A 25708-nucleotide genomic window follows, 5' to 3' on the forward strand; every position below is an offset into this window, starting at 1 on the left:
AATTGTGATATCTCTAATTCACTACAGGAATTACAGGTTATCCACTCCATCTTGGTGAATTCCTTTAAAACTACATTTAGAAAACAAGTATGAACACATTAAGTTGGGCTGCTAAAATATGAAAAATACAAGTCAAATGGTCCAAGACTCAATTTTTCTACTGTTCAGGAAAATAAATACATTACCAATAAAAGAAAATCTGAACCCTTAGCAGTAAATGAGAAAAATCTTCCTTAAATGAAGTTACACGATCAAGACCCTGTATGTATGTTTCAGGACATCAAATTTTACAAGAATGTTACTGCTAGCCTAAAAGGGGAACATATGTCAAGTTTTAAAGCACTATGCTGGGGTCTGGGTTCCTACCTTGTACAAGCTAAAATAATGTGAAAGAAAAGATAATCTAGAGAGCTAAAGGACAGAAATCAGAGAATACAAAATCTGTGAATGCTAAACAAAGCCAAAATGCCACTTCTCTTTGGAGCTCGCTTTCTCTAGATTGATTACTTACATGTGTTTTATGCCTATGTTACAGCACCACAACCAGTAAATCACCACAGATTTTTTTCACGTGACATCTTTACTGTACCTACTTTAAGAAGTCTTCATTTCACTTCAAAAATATTCCTTTCAAGACATACTAATTTTTGCAAATGAAGGAAGGGGAACCTGAGAGATGAGGCAGATAGTATAGAAGAATCAAAGAACTCTCAACTTCTTATCCTGCCCAAGTTGAACAGATGAATACCTGCTAACAGGTTAACCATCTATACAATGGAGGGGGAAAAAGTACGTTTCTGGGTATGTGTATCTCTTATTCATTTGACCATAGTGAATCAAATCCTAATAGTAAGATAGACTGACACATACAAACCTAGAACATAAAAAAATTTTCAAAGAGAAAATTCTGACCCCGAGGCCATGTCTTACTAAGACAAGGAACAGTTTCCATGTAGCTCCTCAGAAAAGTACAAGGAAAGGCTCACAATAAATTCCTTTAATAATGGTCTTTATGTACAAAATCAGAACTGTGCAGAAGGCAAAATTTATTTTGAACATTTTTAGGTAATGAAATAATACTTCAAAGGGAATGAGTGAGGTCCCACTGACCGAGGTTTAAAACTCAGCTCTGATATATAGTCATGCACTGCACAAGGACATTGAGGTCAACAATGGACTACATATAAAATGGTTGTCCCATAAGATACAATATTGTGTTTTTACCATACCTTTTCTATGCTTAGATATACAAATACAATTGTGTTGCAACTGCCTGCACTCAGTACAGTAACATGCTGCACAGGTTTGTAGACTCGGAACAACCGGCTATACCATCTAGGTGTGTGTAAGTACACTCTAGGATATTTGCACAATGACAAAAATCACCTAATGATGCGTTTCTGAGAAATCACTAATGCCATTAGCACTGTACAATTGTGTATTAGCTCTGACTGTAGCCGAGGTAGGTAACTTTTCTGAATGTCACTTTATTTGCGAAACTGGGGATTAATAATACCTATAATGTTGTGAGGACAGCCTGACAACATTCAGAGGCAGATTTTTGGCCTTTTTATAAACACTGGCTTGTTTCCTTACCAATTTAATACCTTGCAATCTTTTCAATTAACTAGACACATAAGAAAGCAACTATAGGCTGGGACGGTGGCTCATACCTGTAATCCCAGCACTTTGGAAGGCCAAGGTAGGAGAACTGCTTGACCCTGGGAGTTTGAGACCAGCCTGAGCAACACAGCAAGACCCAGTCTCTACAAAAACTAGAAAATTAGCCGGGCACGGTGGTATGTGCCTGCAAGTCCCAGCTACTTGAGAGGCTGAGGCAGGAAAATCACTTGAACCCAGAGGCTGAGGCTGCAGTGAGCCATGACTGAGCTACTGTACTCCAGCCTGGGTGACAGAGTAAGACCCTGTCTCTTAAAAAAAATTTTCAAAAGCAACTATGATACTGAATTTTGTTTTCATGCTATATTCAAAATGTATACACTCAAACTTATATCCACATCATTTAGGCTTTATCTGCATCTGATAAAGCCAAAGGCTAAGCCCCTTTACTCAATAGTTTTGTGGCTTATACAAAACGATCTGCTAATAAACATACCACTAACAATGATAAACACGAGATTCCTAACCTGGAGAGGACTAAGAGTACAATAATAGTCTTGAATAATTTTAGGTGGAAGATCCTGCAAAACATCTTCTTTCATTCTTCTCAAAAGAAATGGCAGTACTTGGCGGTGCAGCGCATCCATAGCAAGAACACCTGTTAATAGTTAAGAGAAAACGGCTTCAAAAAAAGTTAAGAATAAATTATATTCACTTACACAGGGTTATAATTACATCTCTTTCATACCTGCTTCTTGCTCTCGACTGGAGCTTCGAGCATCCCTACTTGCTAATATAGGTTTACCATATCGAGCAGCAAACTGGCGTTCAGTACCCAAAAATCCTGGCATGAGGAAATCGAATAATGACCACAGCTCCAAAACGTTGTTCTGTAAACAGGAACACCAATTATCTTTCATACGGGGATTATTTCCTTATAATTACAAAAAATACCAAAAAAATTTAGCCGGGCATGGGGGCATGCACCTATGGCCCCAGGTACTTGGGAGGCTGAGATGGGAGGATTGCTTGAGCCCAGGAGGGAGAGGGAAGGGAGAGAGGGAGAGTAGGAGAAGGGGGGGGGAAGGCGGGAGAGAGAGAGAGAAGAAGGAAAGAAAGAAAGAAAGGGAGAAAGAGAGAGAAAAAGAAAGAAAGAGAAAGAGAAAGAAAGAAAGAAAGAAAGAAAGAAAGAAAGAGAAAGAAAGAAAGAAAGGAAAGAAAGGGAGAAAAAGAAAGAGAAAGAGAAAAAGAAAGAAAGAAAGGAAAGGAAGGAAGAAAGGAAGAAAGAAAGGGAGAAAGAGAGAGAGAGAAAAAGAAAGAAAGAAAGAGAGAGAAAGAGAGCGCGAGTAGGTAAGTACATAAAGAACCATCAATTTCTAAAGTTGGAAGGGATCTTACAGGTCACATGGTGTTTACTTCTCTACTGAGAATGACCGAAGGTCTTCCCACCAAAGTTTACTATCCAAGCTAGATGTGAACATTTGCAACCAATTCTTCTGGAGGACAAGAGAATTTCTCTAAAGTATCTAAAGGTATCTACATACCTATCTCCTTCCTTTTCCAAAATAAACTTCTACAATCGCTTGCCTTCAATTTCCTCCTGACATCAGGTGTTCACACTTCTACTATATAATGATTCATCTCTGACTCAGCTCTAGCTTTTCAATGCTAAATCAGACTGCAGTGTACTACTACAGAAGGAGAATGGCCAGTGTGGAGTAGAGTCTCATTTTTATGTCTTTCATACTTTTGACACAAGATTTCTATTTACATAGTCTAAAATTACATTTTAAAAATGACTTTGAAAACCTGGTTTGTTTAACAATGAACCATTAAACAAGCAATAATTATATACTGGAAAATTATCATTCCTATAACTACAAAAAAAATCTTCTTTAATTCACTGCCAAATACCAAGCCTACCCTCTACCTGGCAAAAAAAAAAAAAGAATAGTAAATAATTACCTGGATTGGTGTTCCAGAAAGAATAATCCTATAATTAGCAGTCAGTTGTTTTACTGCTTTTGACAACTTTGTTTTTCCATTTTTGATGACATGGCCTTCATCAAGAATGCAGTAGTTAAATTTAATATTTCTAAGGGAGAATAAATAGAAAATTTTACAACTTTTGCTGTATGTCCGGAACTATATGAAGAATCTTTAAAGTGGGAAAATATTAAGAGTCTTCAAATTTGATATTAATTTTTCTAAAAAAAAAATTTTAATTCTTACCTAAAGAAATCTATGTCATTCCTCACAACATCATATGAAGCCACTATTAGATTGTGCCTTTTTACTTGGTGCTGTAACCTTTATTTAGAAATGAATAAAATTAGAAAACAGAGACCCTGAAAAGTTCTTAATAGCTACCATTGTATAAAGTGCTTTCAATCTGCCCACTAAGCCCAGCATTCCCTTCTGCTTACTCTACATACATGACCCTGAAGGGCTACTCTTCTGATGACTTGGCTGTGTTGCCCTACTCAGTCTCATTAGAAAAGAGATGAACATTAGACTGAAAATATGGTGGATACTTCAACTTTACTTGCCAACACCTCTTCCTTAGGGGCACTATTCCTTTATCATTCCATGTTGTTCTAGGTGATGTGGGGGAACTACCAATCATGTGCCCCCATAATCACCAAGGAAATGAAGCATTTTAACCAGGTTAAGCTATTCACAATATTTAATCCCCTAACAACAAAGGTTGTTTTGGGAGCATGACCCAAACAAGGCCAGTCAGTCATCTCCAGTACTGATATATTCATGAGAGAGAGGGAAGATCTGTTTACTATAGTTGCCAAACTAAGAGAATATGGGCCAGAGACTGCCCATTGTCATCTTATCTACCAACTGTGGACTGAAGCCCAATAGTAACAATAAGTTATGTAAGGGGAGGAAGAGTGAATGAGAGTAATCTAGATGGGCCTGAAGCAACAATCTACCCCTGAAATTCTCAAGTTAGTGAATTAATGAATTTTCTGTTTGCTTAAGCTAGTTTGAATTGAATTTCTATCACTTACAAATGAACGAATTCTATCAAAGAGGCACTACAGTAAACTGCTCAAGAGTGCAAGTTTTTGAGCTGCCTGTATTCGAATCCTCACTCTCTCCACTTCATTAGTTGAGTGACCTTGGACCCAGGCCCAATGCCTTAGACTCCTTATTTGCAAATTGGAACAACAGTATTCCTACCTCACAAAGTGACTGTGAGAATACACAATACACAATTTGTTTAGTTTTTTTTCAATTCTGCTCCTTCTATACATAATACACAATTTTACATTAAAACAAAAAAAACTGCTTAGAATAGTGCCTGGCCAGTAAGTGCTCAAGATAAAAACTAAAAAATTTTAATAACATTATTTAATAATAATATTTGCTATTATTAACACAGGAGTACAGCAAATCTATGGACTAATCAGCAACTATGACTATCCAACCTTAAAAAATGAACTCAAATCAATGAGCTTCCACTTGAAAAAATTTGCAGTTAGGAATATAAGAGATGTATTAGTTAATAGAGAAGGGGTAAAGCTGAAAGAACTCTAAAATTTAGTGCAGTCATGACTGCAGCAGCAGCTAAAGCAGCCATAGTGGACAAAAAGTACTTCTGGGGAGAGGGAAGGAAAGGGAACAAGGCAAAGGGGAACTCTTTTTTATTTAAGAGAGGGGGACTCACTATGTTGCCCAGGCCGGTCTTGAACTCCCGGGCTCAAGCGATCCTCCTGCCTCAGCCTCCTGAATAGTCAGGACTACAGGCATGTTCCCCTGCACATGGCTCAAAGAGATCTCAGGAAAGTGGGTAGAAAATGACAATAAAACAGAAGCACCAAAAAGATGCTACGGTCACAGACTCCCAAAAGGGGCATACAAAAGCGGCTTTGGTTCCTGATAGTTCAGCAGCTCCAGGAAAGCTCAACTTATTGTATAATGGTTAAAAGTCCTCAATTCTGATAAGCCTCACTGATTACATCTTCCCAAAGTACACTCACTTTTCATAAGTGAAGTTTCTATGTCACATAACCAAAAGAGCTAATTAGAATTCACTTTTAATAAATGTTATTGTTCCTCATCTTAATTACGACAAAAGCTGAAATATTTTGTTATTGTCGTACACCTCTTACCTTATTCTTTCAGTGGGAGGTCCAGTGTAGTGCAACGGATTGAGGTATTCTCTGGAGCAAAATTTACCTACTTCATCCACCCAATGGCCTGTTAATGTTGGCGGACAAACCACTAAGGAAGGAAGTGGCATACATTCTGCCAATTTTGATCTTGCATATTCCTGGGCCCTTTACAATAGCAAAACACAATAAATTAACCAGCTTGTTTACATTTCTCCAAATCTGGAAACCTTATTTTAAAATAATATCTTAAATTACCTATGACAATGATCTCCTGCTAGAATGCAGATGGACTGTAAAGTTTTTCCTAAACCCATGTCATCACACAGAATTCCATGAAGTTTATACTTATTAAGAAATGCCAACCAGTTCACACCATCCTGTTAGAGAGAAAAATCATAAATGTGAATACATCATAAATATATTTTTCTTATAAAAACATTTTCTTATAAACATGTTTGCACAAAACAAAAATCTTTCTATACGCAAAAGTGAAATAAATGGGTATAAGACACTAAACACAAGATTTTACTAAATCAATTTTACAAAATGCTTTAAGGCCAGGTATGGTGACTCACATCTCTAATCCCAGCACTTTGGGGGGCTGAGGTGGGAGGATCACTTGAAGCCAGGAATTCAAGACCAGCCTGGGCAATAAAATGAGAACCCTGCCCCTACCAAAAAAAAAAAAATAGCTGGCCATAGTGGTGCACATGCATAGTCCCAGCTACTCGGGAGGCTGAGGTGGGAAGATGGCCTGAGTCCAGGAGTTTGAGGCTGCAGTGAACCATGATTCTGCCACTGCACCCCAGCCTGGGCAACGAGCAAGAACCTGTCTCAAAAAACAAAAAAAAAGCCACAAGGCTTCAACATTCATTTGAAAGGAAAACTCACTATTCCTATTTACAAGATAAGTATAAAACTTACCTGCTGATATTTTCTGAGTTCAGCATTGATTGGTACTGGAATTTTATAATTTTCCAATTTTTTCCCATCTAACAATTGCTCCAAAAAGTGTCGCTCCTTGGCTTTCAATTGGATTAATTCTGCTGACATGTTTGGAGGGTCTGGAATGCCTGCCTAAAATGATTTTTTTTAAGTTATTAAAAACTATGCACTCAGTTTTCATTCTTAGATCAAATAAACACAACAACAAAAAAAACACACAGAAAAAATAATTCTGAAAATTGTACAAAGACTTGAAGACAAATGAGGTTAAAGAAATTGACAAGTATTAAAGGTGCTACAATTTGACTACTAAGTAAATACATATGGAATATCTGAAAGACCACAATCTACAACTTCATTTTCCCACACCATGCATTATTTGATGAAGAGGCATATAAAGTTGCATAGTTTATTTTGAATTAAATACTATTACTGGCACTTCTCAATTTTACTGTTCTGATACCCTACGGTATTAGTTCTCAAAATGTGGTCTGCACGACCCCTATGGATCTCTAAGACCTTTTCAACTATTTCATAATAAAAGGAGAACAATATTTGCTTTTAATCACTGTGTTGACATTTGTGTGGATGTTGCAAAAGTTATAACGAAGAAAACTGCCTGTACTTCAGAAAGAATCAAGGCAATGGCACCAAAATGTGCTAGCAGTCATATTTCTTAGAACCATACATTAGCATTTTTTCAAATAGCCAGTGTTACTTTAAAATGTCCTTGATAAGCCAGGTGTGGTGGCTCACACCAGTAATCCCAGCACTTCGGGAGGCCGAGGCAGGCAGATCACTTGAGGTCAGGAGTTCAAGACCAGCCTGGCCAACATGGTGAAACCCTGTCTCTCTACTAAAAATAAAAAAATTAGCTGGGCACGGTGGTGTGCACCTGTAGTCCCAGCTACTCCCAGGCTGGCAGGAGAATCGCTTGAACCTGGGAGGTAGAGGTTGCAGTGAACTGGGATTACGCCATGGCACTCCAGCCTGGGTGACAGAGCGAGATTCCATAAAAAAAAAAAAAAAAAAAGACAAAAAATATGATAAAGCAGTAAAAATGATCTATTTTAATAAATCTCAACCCTTTAATGCATGTCTTTTTTAACATTCTGTGAGAAAAAAAACTGTGAATTCTGCTGCTTATCAAAGTACAATCTATTGAGAAGCTGAACTAGCCATTAAAAAAAGACCCAAATATGAAGTCTTTAATACTCCAAGAATTTCCCTGACAAACTCAGTAGTGTTTATATTACATATCCATCCTGGATGTACCCAACCATATGTTTTGTTGGTGGTTGATGTTTCATATTCTTAAAATAAAGATTTATGGGTATTAAACTTGGAAACACCAGACAATACTTACTACTTACATTTAGACAAACTGTGCCCAGGAGAAAGAAAGTATATTAACATAGCCATTTTTTAATGGAACAACATTTTACTTGAAAGGACTGATAAACTATGGATATTCTGAGTTTGGTATTTGGCTGACATTTTCTCAAAAATGAACCTGTCACTTCAAGGAAAACCACTGACATTAACTTGTTGTCACTGATAAAATTCGTATTTACAAGATAAATTGACAGTTTCCAATAAAAACAATTTTCTGCTGTTGATAATAAACATGATTTTAAAAAATATTATATAATGAATTGTGTCCACCTGTGGAAGATTTACATAACTCAATGAACCAATATTTTCCAAATGACTGATGCATAATGTTACAAAACATGTATGGATAATAAAAGATTCATTCAAAAGTATAAGACATACTTACCTGGAAGAGCAGATACCATGATCACAAAAGTGTAAGACAAACCAATGAATTTCAATGTAAGACAGTATGAAACATTCATTGATAGGATTTAGATTCTATATTGCACATAACACTTAACAAACTTTCTCTTTTTGAGTTCTGGTATGCTATCAGATAAAATAATATCCACAATTATTTGAGAAGGCTGTCAAAATATTGCTCCTTTTTCTAACTATCTCTGTGAGGCTGGACTTCCTTTATATATCCTGAACCAAAACATAGTGCAACAGACTGAATGCCCAAGCAAACATGAGAATCCAGCTATCTACCATTAAACCAGAAATACTGGCCGGGTGTGGTGGAGGAATGAGCCCAGGAGTTTGAGACCAGCCTGCGGAACATAGTAAGACCCCATCTCTACAAAAAATTTTTTAAAAAGCCAGGTGTGGTGACACGGGACTGTAGTCCCAGCTTCTTGGGAGGTTAAGGCAGGAGGATCGCTTGAGTCCAGGAGAGGCTGAGGCTGCAGTGAGTTGTGATTGTGCTGCTGTACTCCAGCCTGGGTGACACAGTAAAACCCTGTTTCAAGGAAAAAAAAAAAAAAAACCCAAAAAAACAAAAACAAAAACCAGACATAAAAAAGATTTGCAATAGTATAAAACAATGTCACTCTTATCACTCACATATTGTTTTAGAAAAGTTATTTTTCGTCAAAAAAGTTAATTATGTTAACATGTAGGTTTGTTATTTAAATGAATTATTTAAAAATTTCCCAGTTTTAATATCTATTGCAGAAAATATTATAAACAACAGCTCTTTGGTGTCAATTTTTAAGAGTGTAACGAAGTACTGACACAATAATCTATCTAAAAAAGAAATCAAGAAAACAATCCCATTTACAATGGCAACAACAACAAAAAAATAGGAATAAATTTAAGGAGGTGAAAGATCTATACACTGAAAGTTATAGAACATTAATGAAAGAAACTGCTGGGGACACAAATAAATGGACATAAATATGGAAAATAAATGTTCTTGGGCTGGAAGAACTAATATTGTTAAAATATCCATACTGCCCAAAACGATCTATAGATGTGATGCAATCCCTACACTGCCCTGAGAATCCCTAATCCCCAAAATTCCAGTGGCATATTTTACAGAAGTAGAAAAAGCAATCCTAAAACTCATATGGTTCTCTATTATCCCTCTGAATAAGCTTTCTATAAAAACAAACAAAAAAAAACTCATGTTGAACCACAAAAACCCCCGATAGCCAAAGCAATCTTGATCAAAAGGAACAAAGCTGGAGGGATCACACTACCTGATTTCAAAATATACTACAAAGCTATAGTAATCAAAAGAGTATGATCCTGGCATAAAAGCAGACAAAGACAAATGGAACAGATTGGAGAGACCAGAAATAAATGCATGTATTTACAGTTAATCTTTGACAAAAGAACACACAAGGGGGAAGGACAGCCTCTTCAATAAATGGTGTTGGGGAAAACTGGATATTCACACACAGAAGAACGAAACTGGACCTTTGTATCTTACACCAAGTACAAAACTCAGGTCACAATTGATCAAAAAATTAAACGTAAGACTGGAAACTATAAAATTACTGGAAAAAAAATAGAAAAAAGCCTTTTTGACATTGGTCTGGGCAAATTTTTTGGATATGACTCCAAAAGCACAAGAAACAAAATCAAAATACAGGCCAGTCATGGTGGTTCACCCCTGTAATCCCAGCACTTTGGGAGATTGAGGCAGGAGGACTGCTTGAACCCAGGAGTTTAAGACCAGCATGGGGTAAACAGAGGGAGACCCCATCTCTACACAAAATAGTTAGCTGGGCATGGTGGCACACACCTGAAGTCCCAGCTACTTGGGAAGCTGGGGTGGGAAGATCACTGGAGCCCAGGAGTTCGAGGCTGCAGTGAGCCATGATCATACAACTGCACTCCAGCCTGGGCAACAGAGTGAGACCTTGTCTCAAAAACAAAAACCTAAAATCAAAATATAGGTTGAGCATCCTAAATCCAAATACCGAAAACATTGTTAACGCCAGCATGACAGATGAAGGAAACACTCATTGGTGCATTTCAGATTTCAGATTTTCAGATTAGGGATGCTCAACTGGTAAGTATAATGCAAACATTCAAAAATCTGAAATCTTAAATACTTCTAGTCACAAGCATTTCAGATAAAGGATACTCAACATGTATAGACAAATGGGACTGCATCAAACTAAAAAGCTTTCCGCATAGCACAAGAGACAATTAACAGACTGAAGAGACAACCAACAGCATGGGAAAAATTATTTGTGAACCATAAATCTTGATAAGGGGTTAGTATCTAAAATATAAAAGGAACTCAACAGAGAGAAAATAAGATTTAAAAATGGGCAAAGGACCTGAATAGGTATTTCTTCCAAAAAAAAAAAAAAGATACACACACACACACACACACACACACACACAAACGGCCAACAGATATATGAAAAAATGCTCAGCATAAATCATCAGGGAAATACAAATTAAAACTGGTATGAGATATTACCTCACAACTGTTAGAACGGCTATTACTAAAAAGACAAAACGTGTGGAGGAAGATGTGGAGAAATGGGAACCCTTGCATACTGTTGGTGGGAATGTAAATTAGTACAGCATTATGGAAAACAGTATGGATGTTACTCAAAAAACTAAAAATAAAACTACCATATAATCTAGCAATCCCACTTTTGGCTATATATCCAAAGGAAATGAAATCAGTACACTGAAGTGGTATCTGTACTTCTGTGTTCATTGCAGCATTATTCACAATAGCTTAGATTTGGAATCAACCCAAGTGTTCGTCTATGTGATGAATGGATAAAGAAGCTGTAGTGTATCTATATATAATTGGATACTATTCAGCCTCTAAGAAGGAAATTTTGTGACACCATGAATAAACCTGGATGACATTATGCTAAAGGAAACAAGCCAGGCACAGAAAGACAAATATTATGTGACCTCACTTATATGTGGAAATCTAAAATGTCAAACTCATGGAAGCAGAGTAGAAGAGTGGTTGCTAGGTGCTTAGTAGGCAGAGGGGAGAGGACTGAGGGGAGATGGATAGATGTTGGTTAAAGGGTACAAAGTTTATTTAGAATGAATACATTCTGTAGATCTGTACAGCATGGTGACTACAGTTAATGATAATGTATACTCGGAAACTGCTAAAAGATTAAAATTTAATTAAATGGGTTTTCACCACAAAAAATGATGAGTGTATGAACTAAGATATATTAATTGGTCTGATAAATTTCACAACATCATTTTGGACACTATAACATTTTTTTTTTTTTTGAGACGGAATCTCACTCTGTCGCCCAAGCTGGAGTGCAGTGGCCCCATCTCAGCTCACTGCAACCTCCGCCTCCCAAGTTCAAGTGATTCTCCTGCCTCAGCCTCCTGAGTAGCTGGTATTACAAGTGTGTGCCACCATGCCTGGCTAATTTTTCTATTTTTAGTAGAGACGGGGTTTCACCAGTTGGCCAGGCTGGTCTTGAACTCCTGACCTCATGATCTGCCCACTTCAGCCTCCCAAAGTGCTGGGATTACAGGTGTGAGCCACCATGCCTGGCCACATGTTTTTTATTAATAAAAAATGAAAGACCAAAAAAGTCATGAGACCAAAAAATTTGAGAACTACTGCCCTATGATGTCTCCCAACTTAAGAAATTTAAAATTCTGGAAACAGAATTTCAATTAAATCTAACTAAAATATATATTCCACATAACACTAAAAATAGCATTAGGGCAGTGAGGTATGTACAATGAGTCTATTTTCAAAGGTTTTGGAATTAACTTTATCTACTAAGATAAAAACGAACATTTTAGAACATCTAACAACATAATGATAATCATTAAAGTCTTTCTGCACAATGCTTTACAAATAACAAAATCTTCATATATTTATTCTCATGGAAATTTTAAGAAATGACAAGACATAGGGCTACATAGCTAGGTCCATTCCCTAACAATGAAACCCTAAACCCAAGCGTCACAAATATTGGTTCAGTGCCAGCAACCCCTCTTGTGAGTGTCTTTCTCACTCCAATTCCCATAAAAATCAGCAAAAGTTACTAACAGTGCAGGGAATTAGTGTTTCTATAAAAATCACTGGTTGATATTCCAAGATTCTTTGACAACATGCATTTCGGAAAAGTAGATGACTTTTTCTATGAAGACTTAACAGAGAGAATCAAAATAAAGAGGAACAGGAATGAACTTTCATGGCATCATTCTTGTTTCTATTGCTATATATCTTCAAATTCACTAATATTCTCTTCTACAGTATGTCTAACCTGCTATTAATGCAATCCAGTGTGTTTTTATTTATAACTGCATTTTTCATCTCTAGAAGTTCAATTTGGGTCATTCTTATATTTTTCATTGTGCTCATCACACTCATGCTTTCCTCCTCTACCTTGAACTTATGGAGTGTGTGTATGTGTGTGTGTGTGTGTGTGTGTGTGTGTATATATATATATATATATATTTTTTTTTTTTTGAGACAGGGTTTCACTATGTTGTCCAGGGTGGTTTCGAATTCCTGAGCTCAAGGGATCCGCCTGCTTTGGCCTCCCAAAGTGCTGGTATTACAGAGGTGAGCCACTGCACTCAGCCCTGGAGTATATTTTAATGTCCTTGTCTATTATCTGGGTCTCTTCAGGGGACTGTTTCTATTGACTGTATTTTCCCCCAGTTACTGGATATATTTTTGGGTGTGGTAATTTTTTGGTGAATGTCAAACATCTTAAGTTTTATGTTGTTGGGTGCTGTATTTTTTTTTTTTTTTAATTATTCCTTTAAATAATGTTGAGGCTTTTTTTTTTTCTGGGCAATATTTAGTTCAGCTGAAATTAATTAGATCCCATTGAGGCTTGCTTTTAAGCTTTATCCAGGAAGATCCAAATCAGCCTTTTGTCAAGGGCTAACTTGGCCCTATTACTGAGGCAATATGCTTCTAAGGACTTGATGCTCAGCATGGTAGAAGGTCTTGTTACTCTTAATCTCCTTAGTGGAAATACAAACTATTCCCAGCCCTGTATGAGGTCTGGAAATTGCTCCACCTATTCCTTTCTACAGTGATTCTTTCCCCAGTCTCACAGATGTTGTCATAGTACATGCAGATGAATACTCAGCCAAAAGCCTGGGAGAACCCCCTGTGAACTTCTGGAGCTTTCTCTCTGTGCAGCTACCTCCTGTCTGTGCAGTATCTACCTTCAGGTACTCTGTCTTGCAAATTTTGTCTTAACTCTTCAGTTCAGCAAGACTACTGGGCTCTCTTTGGGTTTCCCTTCTCTGTGATATGGCTTCAGGCAATAAGCCAGGGCACTTCATTTGTTTCGTTTCTCTCATAGTTCACTACCAGTGCTGCCTGTCGTCCAATGCCTGAAAACCACTGTTGGGTACGTTTTGTCTGGTTTTCTAGTTAAGGTAGGAGGATAAATCTTGTCGCCCGTTTTTCCATCATGGCCAGAAGCAAAATCTGTATCACAGTCTTGTAATTTTCACATCTATCAAAGTGAGTCTTACTAATCTTTTCTCAATACTTAAAGTTCAAAATCTCTTTTGTCACTCTGTTATCAAGTATTGTTGTTTTTCCTTAAGAACAAACCAACCAGGTGGCTCATGCCTGTAATCCCAGCACTTTGAGAGGCTGAGGCGGGCAGATCACCTAAGGTCAGGAGTTCGAGACCAGCCTGGCCAACATGGTGAAACCCCGTCTCTACTAAAAATACAAAAAATTAGCATGCTGGCTAGCACCTGTAATCCCAGTTACTAGGGAGGCTGAGGTAGGAGAATTGCTTTCACCCAGGAGGCGGAGGTTGCAGGAACCAAGATCACACCATTGCACTCTAACGTGGGCGACAAGAACAAAACTCCATCTCAAAACAAAACAAAACAAAAAACCAACCAAGAAAACCCCAAAAGACTATTGCTAAGTGTTAGAGTTTAGACCCTTTATCACCTCACAGTGGATGTGAGCTCTATTTTGGTGCACTTTGAATTCTAATCCATATTTAAATGGCTATTAAACCGATTTTCCTAAAATATGACTTTCAGCTGTTAGACTAAATTTCCTTAAAAACAAACAAAAACTGCGGTCATCATCTCCTTTGTTTAAAGAACACATAATAGCTTCCCACTGCTCACTTATTTCAAAGCTAAGAAAGGGCCAAGGAGACTAAGTACAACACATTTGGTTTAAAAGTGGGATGAAGGCCTCGGAGTTAAAAGAATCTGAGTTAAAATGTAGGAAGCAGAGGATGAAAACAATTCTGGAAATGACACCTCGGTCTTTTGACACCATGGTCTAGTATCTGTGTTGTTGCAGTAATTTTTTTTCACACATTTTTTAGTGTGAGGTAAAATACACACGTAGAGAAATAATCTAAGTAAATTATAAAACAAACATCTGTACAACCAGATCAAGAAAAATACCACTGCAGTCACCCCAGAAGATCCCATACGCTCCTTCCCAATCATAACCTTCTCTCTCCTTTCCTCAAGAGGTAATCATTTCACTGACTTTTATGGTAATTTCTTTCTTATTTTTCTTTATACCTTTATCACCAAATTTCTTTTGCCTGTTTTTGAATTTAATAAAAAAGGAATCCTATGTTAAGGATTCATGAATATTACTGTATGTGTCTGTGTCTTCTTGCAGTATAACAGTACACAATTTACATATCTACTCTCCATGACCATTTGGGTGATTTCCAGTTTTAGACTCCTATAAGGGATGTTATATTCTTGGCCAGGCATGATGGTTCACATCTGTAATCCCAGCACTTTGGGAGGCCAAGGCGGGAGGATCACCTGAGGTTGGCAGTTGAGACAAGCCTGATCAACAAGCAGAAACCCCGTCTCTACTAAAAATACAAAATTAGCAGGGTGTGGTGGCACATGCCTATAATCCCAGCTGTTTGGGAGGCTAAGGCAGGAGAATCGCTTGAACCTGGGAGGTGGAGGGTGCAGTGAGCTGAAGTCGCACCATTGCACTCCAGCCTAGGCAACAAGAACAAAACTCTGTCTCAAAAAAAAAAAAAAAAAAAAAAATTCTTGAAAAAATGTGTTGAATTCTCTAGGGTATATATGTAGGATGAATTTTTCAGGTCATTAGGCTGGGTATCTTCAGTTTTACCAGATATAACCAAACTGTTTTTCAAAGACACTATCCTATTTATAACTCATTATTTTGCTGGTAGGAATGTCAAATGATACAGTTACTTTGGAAAACAATTAGGCAGTTTTATAAAAATTAAACGAACTTACCGTATGACCCGGCATTTCATTCTTAAGTATTTACTCAAAAGAAATAAAAACACACATCCACACAAAGACTTACAAATGCAAATGCAGAGTAGTATTGTTCCTTTTTTTTTTTTTTTTTTTTTTTTTTTAGAGAGAGTCTCACTTTGTCATCCAGGCTGGAGTGCAGTGGCACCATCTTGGCCCGCTGCAACCTCTGTCTCCCAGGTTCAAGTGAGTCTCCTGCCTCAGCCTCCTGAGTAGCTGGGATTACAGGTGCATGCCACCACACCCCACAAATTTTTGTATTTTTTGTAGAGACGAGGTTTCACCATTTTGTATTTTCAGTTGGTCAGGCTAATCTCGAACTCCTGACCTCAAGTGATCCACCCACTGTGGCCTCCCAAAGTGCTGGGATTACAGGCATGAGTCACCTCACCCAGCCCATAATAACTATTAATAAAAGCTGGTAACAATCCAAATATCCACCAACTGGTGACAGGATAAACAAAATGTGGTATGTCCATACAATGGAATACCACTCAGCAATAAAAAGGAAGTACTTGTACATGTTACAACATGGATGACATGCCATACCTACCATTTCCTGAATTATTCCTGGCTCTTTCTGTGTTTCAAGTCACTTCAGTTTCCTGCACTGGCCACACATTATTTGCGCCCCCATGAATGTACTCCAAAATGCTCCAACATGATCCTTCTAGTCTTCTTTTTCATACTCCCACAGAGACCTCATTTGCTTTTTACAGTCTTAATTACCATCTCTCAAATTTATCTTTTGCCTAAACTTTAGCCCACAGTCTACAAGTAGATGCTACCAGAAAAACTTAGGAACAATTCTATTTCTAGAAAAGCATTAGTAAATTTTTTTAGGAATCATAGTGTCTGATTTCCTGATTTACTTAAATTAAAACTCTCTGTGTTAAAGAAAAAAAGTACCAATTAAAAGCCTAAAAATCTTAATTATTGTAATATAGACATTTTTTAAATAATGCCTTCTTTTTTTTAGCCTGACATATTCTTTAACAAGTGTTAATTTTCTTTTCTTTTCTTTTCTTTATTTTGAGATGGAGTCTTGCTGTAGCCCAGGACAGAGTGCAGTGGCACGATCTTGGCTCACTGCAACCTCTGCCTCCAGGTTCCAATAATTCTCGTGCCTCAGGGTCCTGAGTAGCTGAGACTACAAGCACACACCACCATGCCCAACTAATTGGTTTAGTTTTATTTTTTGTATTTTTTTAGTAGAGACAGGGTTTCACCCATGTTGGCCAGGTTGGTCTCAAACTCCTGACCTCAGATGATCCACCTGCCTCAGCCTCCCAAAGTGCTGGGATTACAGGCATGAGCCTTTGTACCTGGCCCTAAAAAGGGTTACAATTATTATGGATCAAGTTATAGAAAACATTAAATCTATACAGCAAGTATCTTTGACTTACCTCAAGTGGCATGAGTCTAATTAGCGTTGCAAAGCACTGTGTGGCCATGAATCTCACACTGTCTGTCTGATCACTCATTCTTCCCAAAACAGGAACAACTAAAAGGACAATATATGGAACAATACCAACATCCAGTTGTTCCATTACACCTGAGTAAGCGATTAAGGAAATTCTGAAATGGTTCCGAGACACACGTTTTCACAAACAAATTGATACCAAGATTGTAACTTTTTAAAAGGCTCATCATTTTCTCATCTGTATTATGAGGGAAGAGACTGACCCTCCAGGCCTATGATTCAATTATAACAGTATCTGCCCATTTTGTTGCTTCTTGGAAAATATTATGTAACTTTCTCATGATTAGGAATATAAAATTACAGTTTTCTTCTGAGGAAGGCCAGAAGAAGCTTTACTAGTAAGATTTTTCTCATAGAGAAATTGCTACAAGCGTCTGGAATTCCAATGTCAAAATAAAATAAGTCACATTGTAAGTAAAGGAATACAACTGAGTGTCACTCAAAGATTAATTCCAAATTTCCCACCAGGATCTTGACAATCACCAGCAGGATATAGTGAGCCTAGTAAGCGCAGTTCTCCTGTAATCTTCAGTATTTTTGAACCAGAGTTCTACTGATTTGATCTTCATCCATCTTTTGTGCTCTGTGAAATATCTTTCAGATACTTTGAGTTAAAGAATGTTAGCTGCTGCCATACCCTTAGCAAAGGGCTTGCCTGTATATTTCTAATTATCTAGTATATTTTGGTCATTTTAAACCCAATTAATGAACAAACTTTAAAAACATAACATGTTTATAACATAAGGACTACCTACAGAATACCTGATTAATAAGATACCGATTATAAACAAATAAATCACTTACTAGACATATAGTTCATAAAGTACATAAAACTATTTTGCCTATTAAAAAGATGTTTTAAAATTAATAGCAATTTTCCAAACTTTCCATGTGAAAATTTTTATCATAAAATGCAAATCAATTTGTAACATATTTGTAATAAAATATGAAAATATTTCAAAATAAGATGTAAAAAGAATAGGTATTTTTTGGAACAAGGCAGGTTATTTATGTGCATATTTGAATACATCAATTTCATTTTAATTATCCTTAAGTGAAATGAATATAATTCATCAACAGTTTGTCAAATAAAAAAGGATACAGGCAAGTGCTTCAATTGCACCCTCTTGTTTGACACTGTCATCAATTGCTCCCAGCCATGGAAGAACCTTCTCCAAAAAAATATTCATTGTTTCCATGGTAGCTATTTTGCTCATGACTCCTACACAACGAGCAGCCATGTGCCTCACTGCAGTACTGGGGTACTGAAGGCACATATAAAGATGTGGCAAATGCTGGACCAACTAAAAACAAAAAGTTAATGGCAATTAGAATTCTTACTAGGAAAATACTGTTTAATATGTAACTATAATAGCCCATACTCAGGAAAGTTTTCAATATTCTAAGTGACTCTAAAAATACCTCCAAATACTTCAAAACATTACTGTCAAAACATTCTCAATAGAAATCTAATCCAAATCCAAACTAATGTATTACAACTCTTTCAAAAAGAAGGGAAAAAAGGGTATAGAACCTCTCTTCTGCTCATATCCTCTCTTAGGCATACAGGAACACTCAATTCTTTCCAAAATTAACAGGAAACAAACCGAAAGTACTTGGCAAGATTCTCCTACTGAGGCTGGAAAAACAGCACCACACATCACCAGCCCCCTCTAAATCTGGTAGCACTAATTTAGGTTTAGGTACATATTTTTTATTCAGTGGCTTGAGTGTTCCCGATTTTATTCTAGCACCATACTTCGGTAGGTATCTTCCACTGTAGCTTTCTGGCTTACCATAGGTGTTATAATCACAACAGCATTATGACAGCACCTTATTATTAAATGTCTGCTGCACAGAACACCAGAATTAATGCTGATGAGCCAGGTATCTGTTCAACAGTTTGATGTGCCTTACAGTTCAGCTGAATGCATGTTGCTAATAATGGAGGTTAAGAGCATACAGATGGACTCTTCTTTATTTTGTTGTTTTTTCTTTTTTTCTTTTCTTTTGAGCCCAAGTCTTGCTCTGTTGCCTAGGCTAGAGTGCAGTGGCGCAATCTCAGCTCACTGCAACCTCGGCCTCCCGGGTTCCAGTGATTCTCCTGCCTCAGTCTCCTGAGTAGCTGGGACTACAGGCGTGTCCCACCACGCCCGGCTAATTTTTGTATTTTTAGTAGAGATGGGGTTTCACCATATTGGGCAGGCTGGTCTTGAACTCCTGACCTCATGATTCACCCACCTTGGCCTCCCAAACTGCTAGGATTACAAGTGTGAGCCACCACACCCTGCCTACTTTTCTTCACTAATAGTAAATCAGCAGAACTTTTAACAAGTAAAAGGACATACTTTATTACTGTGTACAAAAAAATCCATTCTTCTCTACCCTCTGATAGATTTTCCCTTTTGTGTTAAATAATAAAAGAGAACTGGGCTAATATCCTTCAAAATGGGGTAAACTGCAGAGAGCTTCTTATTGAAGATACATGAAAAGAATAATATTCTCTTATGAAAAAAAAACAGGTAATTCTCTATTTTCCTCCTCCCTCTGTCCTAATTCTTTTATAAGAAACATTTTAATAGTTTAAAAAAAAAATCACAAACGAATGTTCTGTCTTTGCACTGACCAGCTTCACCTTAGGCAGATAACTCCTTTCACCTTTATACTTATCTAGGAAACAGATTTCATTATATATGCTTTTCCTTTCTTGGAGCTATATTATTAGGATCATCTGGATGAACAGGGCTGCAGTTTTCTTCCCTATCTATGTCTGGCTCCTGTGCCATCAGAGTCCTTCCCTCAATTCCCCCACATTCTAAGCTTCCAGGTTGGGTTTTCTCTCAAATTCAAGCAGCCAGGTCTACATCAAAGCCCACAAGAGTTGCACTGTTAGTAAAGGAGGAATCTAGTTATACCACAGCAAAGAAAAATGCAATTACTAAGGATGACATCAAAGTTGTACCTTTTAAACCTTAAGACTTTTTAATAAGATCACTTGTTTTATTTGAAGAAATATTACACTTGCATTAGTTAGTTACCAAGGGATGAAGCTCAGAATCCATTGAAGCTGCTGCTGTTTCAAAAACTTGCAGAGAATTCACCAATTCTTGAGCAGGGCTATCTCCCTTTTCCAGGAGGGATTTTCCATCTGTTAAAATATATTGTCTGTATTATCTGGCAAATAATTTTTCAAAATCTAGAGCACACAAAAACTTTTAGCACTTTTTCAGCTAGCATAGGAGAGTCAATTTTGCTTTTTAGTGTTAAAATTAAATGCCAAGACCTTAAGTGCTGGGGTACTACATGTAGAGCAACCAAAGAACTTAAACATAATGATCCATTTCAAGTATCTCTTCCAAAAAAAAAAATTTTTTTTTTTTTTTTTTTTTGAGACAGAGTCTCGCTCTGTCATCCAGACTGCAGTGCAGTGGCATAATTTCAGCTCACTGCAACTTTCACTCCCAGAGTTCAAGCAATCCTTCTGCCTCAGCCTCCAGAGTAGCTGGGACCACAGGCGTGTGCCACCACACCCAGCTAATTTTTGCATTTTTACTAGAGACGGGGTTTTGCCATGTTGGCCAGGTTGGTCTCAGACTCCTGACCTCAAGTGATCCGCCCACCTGGACCTCCCAAAGTGCTGGGATTACAGGTGTGAGCCATCGCGCCCAACCCAAGTATCTCTTTTTTAAAATAAATGTGTGTGTGTTTTTTAAACCAAGTTTCCATTTTAAAACTTACCAGCTGGTCTGGAATAAACAGGTAGAGGCATAGAGGCATTTTTATTTTATAAGGAAATATTTAATTAATAGACATTAAAATCTGTTAAAAATTGGACTCATAAAAATATGTGTATACCAAAATTATTTATGTCGATTGTATTCCTCAATGGGCCAACCATAGCATCCCAGAGATGCGGCAACTTCACTGCCATTTCACCACCAAAATGCTTTACTATAGTTGTCAAAGCAAATTCAGCTCCTCTCCGTTGTACCAGGTAAGGCTTCTGGGCCTTAAAATTAAATGTTAGATAAAAACAGAAATTCAGAAAAAAATCATAATACATTTAAAATTTTATCAAGAGAATTTAAAAGTCACCATCTAAGAATTCATAAAGTTATCACTAACCAAGTAAGCAATTATTAGACATGTTTATCACAATTATAAACATTTCCCAATAATTAAATTTACAGGGGCCTACAACACCTAACTAGATTTTTGTGTCAAAAGTACAACACTTTTTTGGGGTTGAGGATAAGGAACAGAAGGATATGTGCTGTTTCTAGAGATAGTCCTAAGTGACATTTTTTTCTTCCTTCTCTCTACCCCAAAGAAACTTGTCAGCTAGAGAGAAGATAGACAAAATGATGTGTCCTTATTTATACTCACTTAAGGGATAGAACAAGATCATCTGTTTAAGCTAACCCCAAGATTAATAATTCTTATTCAGTAGTAATTAGTCCATAAATCTGTCCCCCCAAAGATATTAATATATATTTTTAAAATTATGTTTAATTGGAGGAATAACTATGCAAACTATAGAGATATAAATATCAAAATCACAGTAAAATTGTTATTAAAATTATTATAGGGAAATATTGTCAGTGAAAAAGACTTTACAGAATGTTTTAAGGGAAATATAGATAATAAGCTGTTGATTTTAAAAAGAAACTTAAAAGAGACCTGTATTTTACAGAAACATGTCTTTTAGTATTGATGGTTTACTGCTGAACCGAGGTAAATTCCTACGCCTTGCAATGCATAGAGAGCATTCATTCCATTGCTAATAATGTGACTGTGAGATTTTCAAAACAAAACACTTTTTAAAAAACCACTGGTTAAGACTGTACTGTGTAACAGGTGGACCAATGGGAAATAATGGAAAGCCTGAATAATGGAAACCCTCACACATATGAAGCATGATATATAACAGAGGTGCCATTATAAATCAGAGAGGAAAGGATTCAATAGTAGGATAAATAGCTGTTCATATGGAAAATATAGAACCCTACCTCACACTATGCATTTAACAAACATCAAATTGACTAAAAAAGTCAGGTGGGTGGCAATTACATGACATTTGTGCATTGAAAGGACAGAGAAAAGTTAGCTTTCACTATTATTCAACACCTTCTCTACAGTCACTGCTATAGGACTGAATTAGTTTACAAGGCTGTCTTGCCTAGGAAGATAAAGTTAAGCTGGTAAAAATTACAAGAGACATGAGAAATTTGAAGTTTGCCATTTTTCTGGATCATATTGTTGGAGTACTCCAAAAATTAATCCCAGTCCTTTCACTTAAAAACAGTTTTGGAAGCTAATACAACTTAGTTCTCAATTTGTAAGCCAGATATTTGTTTAAAATCAAAGCATTCAAAGAAAAAAACTACTTACCTCATCAAGTTCAACAAGAATATTTCCACTACTTCCTGCAGGAAGATCTGCTATTTGAGCTTTTACTGCTTTGGGGGTAGGACCTCGCCTACTTGTGATAGCAAAGGCAGCTTTCTGGTGCCTGTAGAGTGTAATTATACCTCTGTGCTTGGTGACAGTATGGTGCATTCCATCTTTTTCTGAGGCGGATCCTAATAAGAAAAAAGTCAAATAATCTTTTAATCATAATATTGGTGATACCAAATGTTTTCGGCTCCATAAGAGATGCAACATTTTTAAACTATGTCTTTTAGGCCTCAACTTTTATAGGCCAATGACATTTTCTTTAGACAATGGAATGGCAATAAAACAGTCTATTTAAATAGGATTTATACCTAATACAATTCAGGTCGCAGAGTCATCATCTGAACAATGAGAAACAGCACATGAAAAAATTATTGTGCCTTCAGTTAATATGTGTGTGTGTGTGTGTGTATATATATACACACACACATATATATATATATTTTTTCTTTTTGAGACAGGGTCTTGCTCAGTTGCCCAGGCTGGACAGTAGTGCCACAGTCTCAGCTCACTGCAACCTCCACCTCCTAGGCTCAAGCGATCCAACCCTCCCACCTCAGCCTCCTGAGGAGCTAGGACTACAGGCACACACCACCACACCCAGGTAATTTTTTTATTTTTTGAAGAGACAGGGTTTCACCATGTTGCCCAGGCTGGTCTCAAACTCCTGAGCTCACTCCGTCTGCCCACCTCTGTCTCCCAAAATGTTGGGATTATAGGCATGAGCCATCATGCCCAGCCTATTAATTTTTTGTTGTTGTTGTTGTTGTTTTTGAAATGGAGTCTCACTCTGTCACCTAGGCTGGAGTGCAGTGGTGCAATCTTGGCTCACTGCAACCTCTGCTTCCCAGGTTCAAGTGATTCTCGCGCCTCAGCCTCCCAAGTAGCTGGGATTACAGACGCGTGCCACCACGTCCAGATAATTTTTATATATTTTTTTAGTAGAGATGGGGTATCACCATGTTGGCCAGGCTGGTCTCGAACTCCTTGCCTCAAGTTATCGGCCCACCTCGACCTCCTAAAGTGCTGGGATTACAGGCATGAGGCACCGCCTGGCCCCGGCCTATTAATTAATTTTTTTTTCAGACGGAGCTTCACTCTTGTTGCCCAGGCTGGAATGCAATGGCGCGATCTCAGCTCACCACAACCTGCACCTCTCAGGTTGAAGCCATTCTCCTGCCTCACCCTCCCAAGTAGCTGGGATACAGGCATGCGCCATCACGCCTGACTAATTTTTGTATTTTTAGTTGAGATGGGATTTCTCCATTTTGGTCAGGCTGGTCTTGAACTCCTGACCTCAGGTGATCCGCCCGCCTCGGCCTCCCAAAGTGCTGGGATTACAGGCGTGAGCCGCCGTGCCTGGCCTGGTCTACTACTTTTTAAAAAATTATTGTGCCTAAGCATAACGAGAAACATTAAAAAATATCTCAAACAAATTTTCTCTAAAAGAAAAGTCCAGAGTCACCATGAATTCAAAAAAACATTGGCCACTGCAAAATAATGCTGCCTTACATAGCAATGGAGTAGGGCGGGTAACGGGGGGGCGGGGAATGACCCCATTGCATTTTTAAGATGTTAATATTCAAAATGTCCATCTTCTTCTTCTAGTTCATTCACATATTTTTCAAGATCTATGCTGCACTAAAGCTGTAAGTCTATTACATTTCAAATAATTTGTTCTCCCAATATCTTGTTAACAATCACACATACAAAAATCATACAGGGCTGAGTCGTATGAAGGAAACATTGGTCTTTAAGACCTGCCTGCAGAGGACAGTTCTCATTTTCCATATAAATTCTCCAAGTGAAAACAAGAAATTTGGTTAAGTATTATTTACCAAAAGTATTAAAAGTTCACTAATCTCATAAAACATGCACTAAATTAGGGAAACCAAAGATTTTATAATAACTTTTTCAGTCAATAGGGTTGCTCCTTTGATTAAGCAAAAAAAAAAAAAAAATTCATTAAATAACATTTGACACAATCAGCTTTTCTAGTTTGAGACAGTAAACCATATAATGATGGTTTTGAAGGCAAAGGTAAAGGTGAACACCTGTCTTACAGATTTCAGTCATCTTATATCAGCTATCAGATCTATGAATGGCTTATTTGAACTTAAAGGCTTGTGACTGATAAGCAATATGTGCAAATTCATGTAACAAAGAGTTTTGTTATAATTAAGTCTTTTATCTCAGAAGGGGAAAAAGCATTAACATGAACTAGCTTTGTGCTTTAATTATACCCATAACTTAACAAAAACAAATTTAAAAGGTTATTTCTCTACCCCAAATAAAAGTTTAGGTATATACCTTTAGAATTTTCCTGGCCACTTTGTGTTGGTACTGGACATGTGACACAAGGAGTTAGATATGGGTCCACACAAAGTGAGCTACAGAGGTTTTTAATAATTTTTGAATTGGGACAGGGCGTCCTTGTTGTGCACTGCTGGAGGAGTTTAGCTATGCACTGAGCTGCATAGTTTTGCACTAGTGTATTCTCTTCTTTTTTAATTGTCTCCATTAATGGTTTTATGATAGGATTTAATTTCTCCGGAAGCTGCTGCAAGCTCACAACTGCACAGGCAGCAAAAGTATGCACTCTCAACTGCAACACTTGCCACTCCTGGTTGGTCTCTGTAACTGTCATTTGGACCTGCTGACGTTTACTATCTAACTGTTGTAACACTTGAGGATTTAAATCGAAAGATGATGTGGCTTCATTAAAAACAGTAGTGACCTATTAAAAAAAAAAAGAAATTAAAAATCATTAATCATATCAACCCCAAACAGAATGTAAGCTCCTAAAGGGTAGACAGCAAGCTTTCTGTTTCAATTTTGGTTTCCACAATATGTAATATTGTTTTAGTACTCAGTAAACTAATGTCTGAAACTTCCCAACTAAACTTTATCTTAATCTGACTGAAATTTAACATTAGCATTATATTCTTTAAGAAAGACATTCTCT

The 25708-nt window shown here is 37.2% G+C and overlaps 1 protein-coding gene across 5 annotated transcripts in view; it reads right to left on the bottom strand.

Moving 5' to 3' along the window:
- The window catches only part of BTAF1 (B-TFIID TATA-box binding protein associated factor 1), a 106153-nt gene that overhangs the window by 14718 nt on the left and 65727 nt on the right, over positions 1–25708 (bottom strand). For all 5 annotated transcript variants that reach the window (XM_031652183.1, XM_031652186.1, XM_031652184.1 and 2 more), the window contains 13 exons: positions 25054–25480; positions 22681–22871; positions 21145–21298; positions 20328–20437; positions 18392–18593; positions 17213–17361; positions 6675–6827; positions 6006–6127; positions 5748–5915; positions 3853–3930; positions 3586–3715; positions 2369–2510; positions 2148–2278 (listed from right to left, as the gene is read on the bottom strand). In XM_031652183.1, the coding sequence (XP_031508043.1) occupies positions 2148–2278; positions 2369–2510; positions 3586–3715; positions 3853–3930; positions 5748–5915; positions 6006–6127; positions 6675–6827; positions 17213–17361; positions 18392–18593; positions 20328–20437; positions 21145–21298; positions 22681–22871; positions 25054–25480 (2157 nt within the window). The remainder of the gene's footprint in view (positions 1–2147; positions 2279–2368; positions 2511–3585; positions 3716–3852; positions 3931–5747; positions 5916–6005; positions 6128–6674; positions 6828–17212; positions 17362–18391; positions 18594–20327; positions 20438–21144; positions 21299–22680; positions 22872–25053; positions 25481–25708) is intronic.

The sequence above is a fragment of the Papio anubis genome, chromosome 11 (genome assembly GCF_008728515.1).
Source record: "Papio anubis isolate 15944 chromosome 11, Panubis1.0, whole genome shotgun sequence".
NCBI lineage: Eukaryota > Metazoa > Chordata > Mammalia > Primates > Cercopithecidae > Papio > Papio anubis.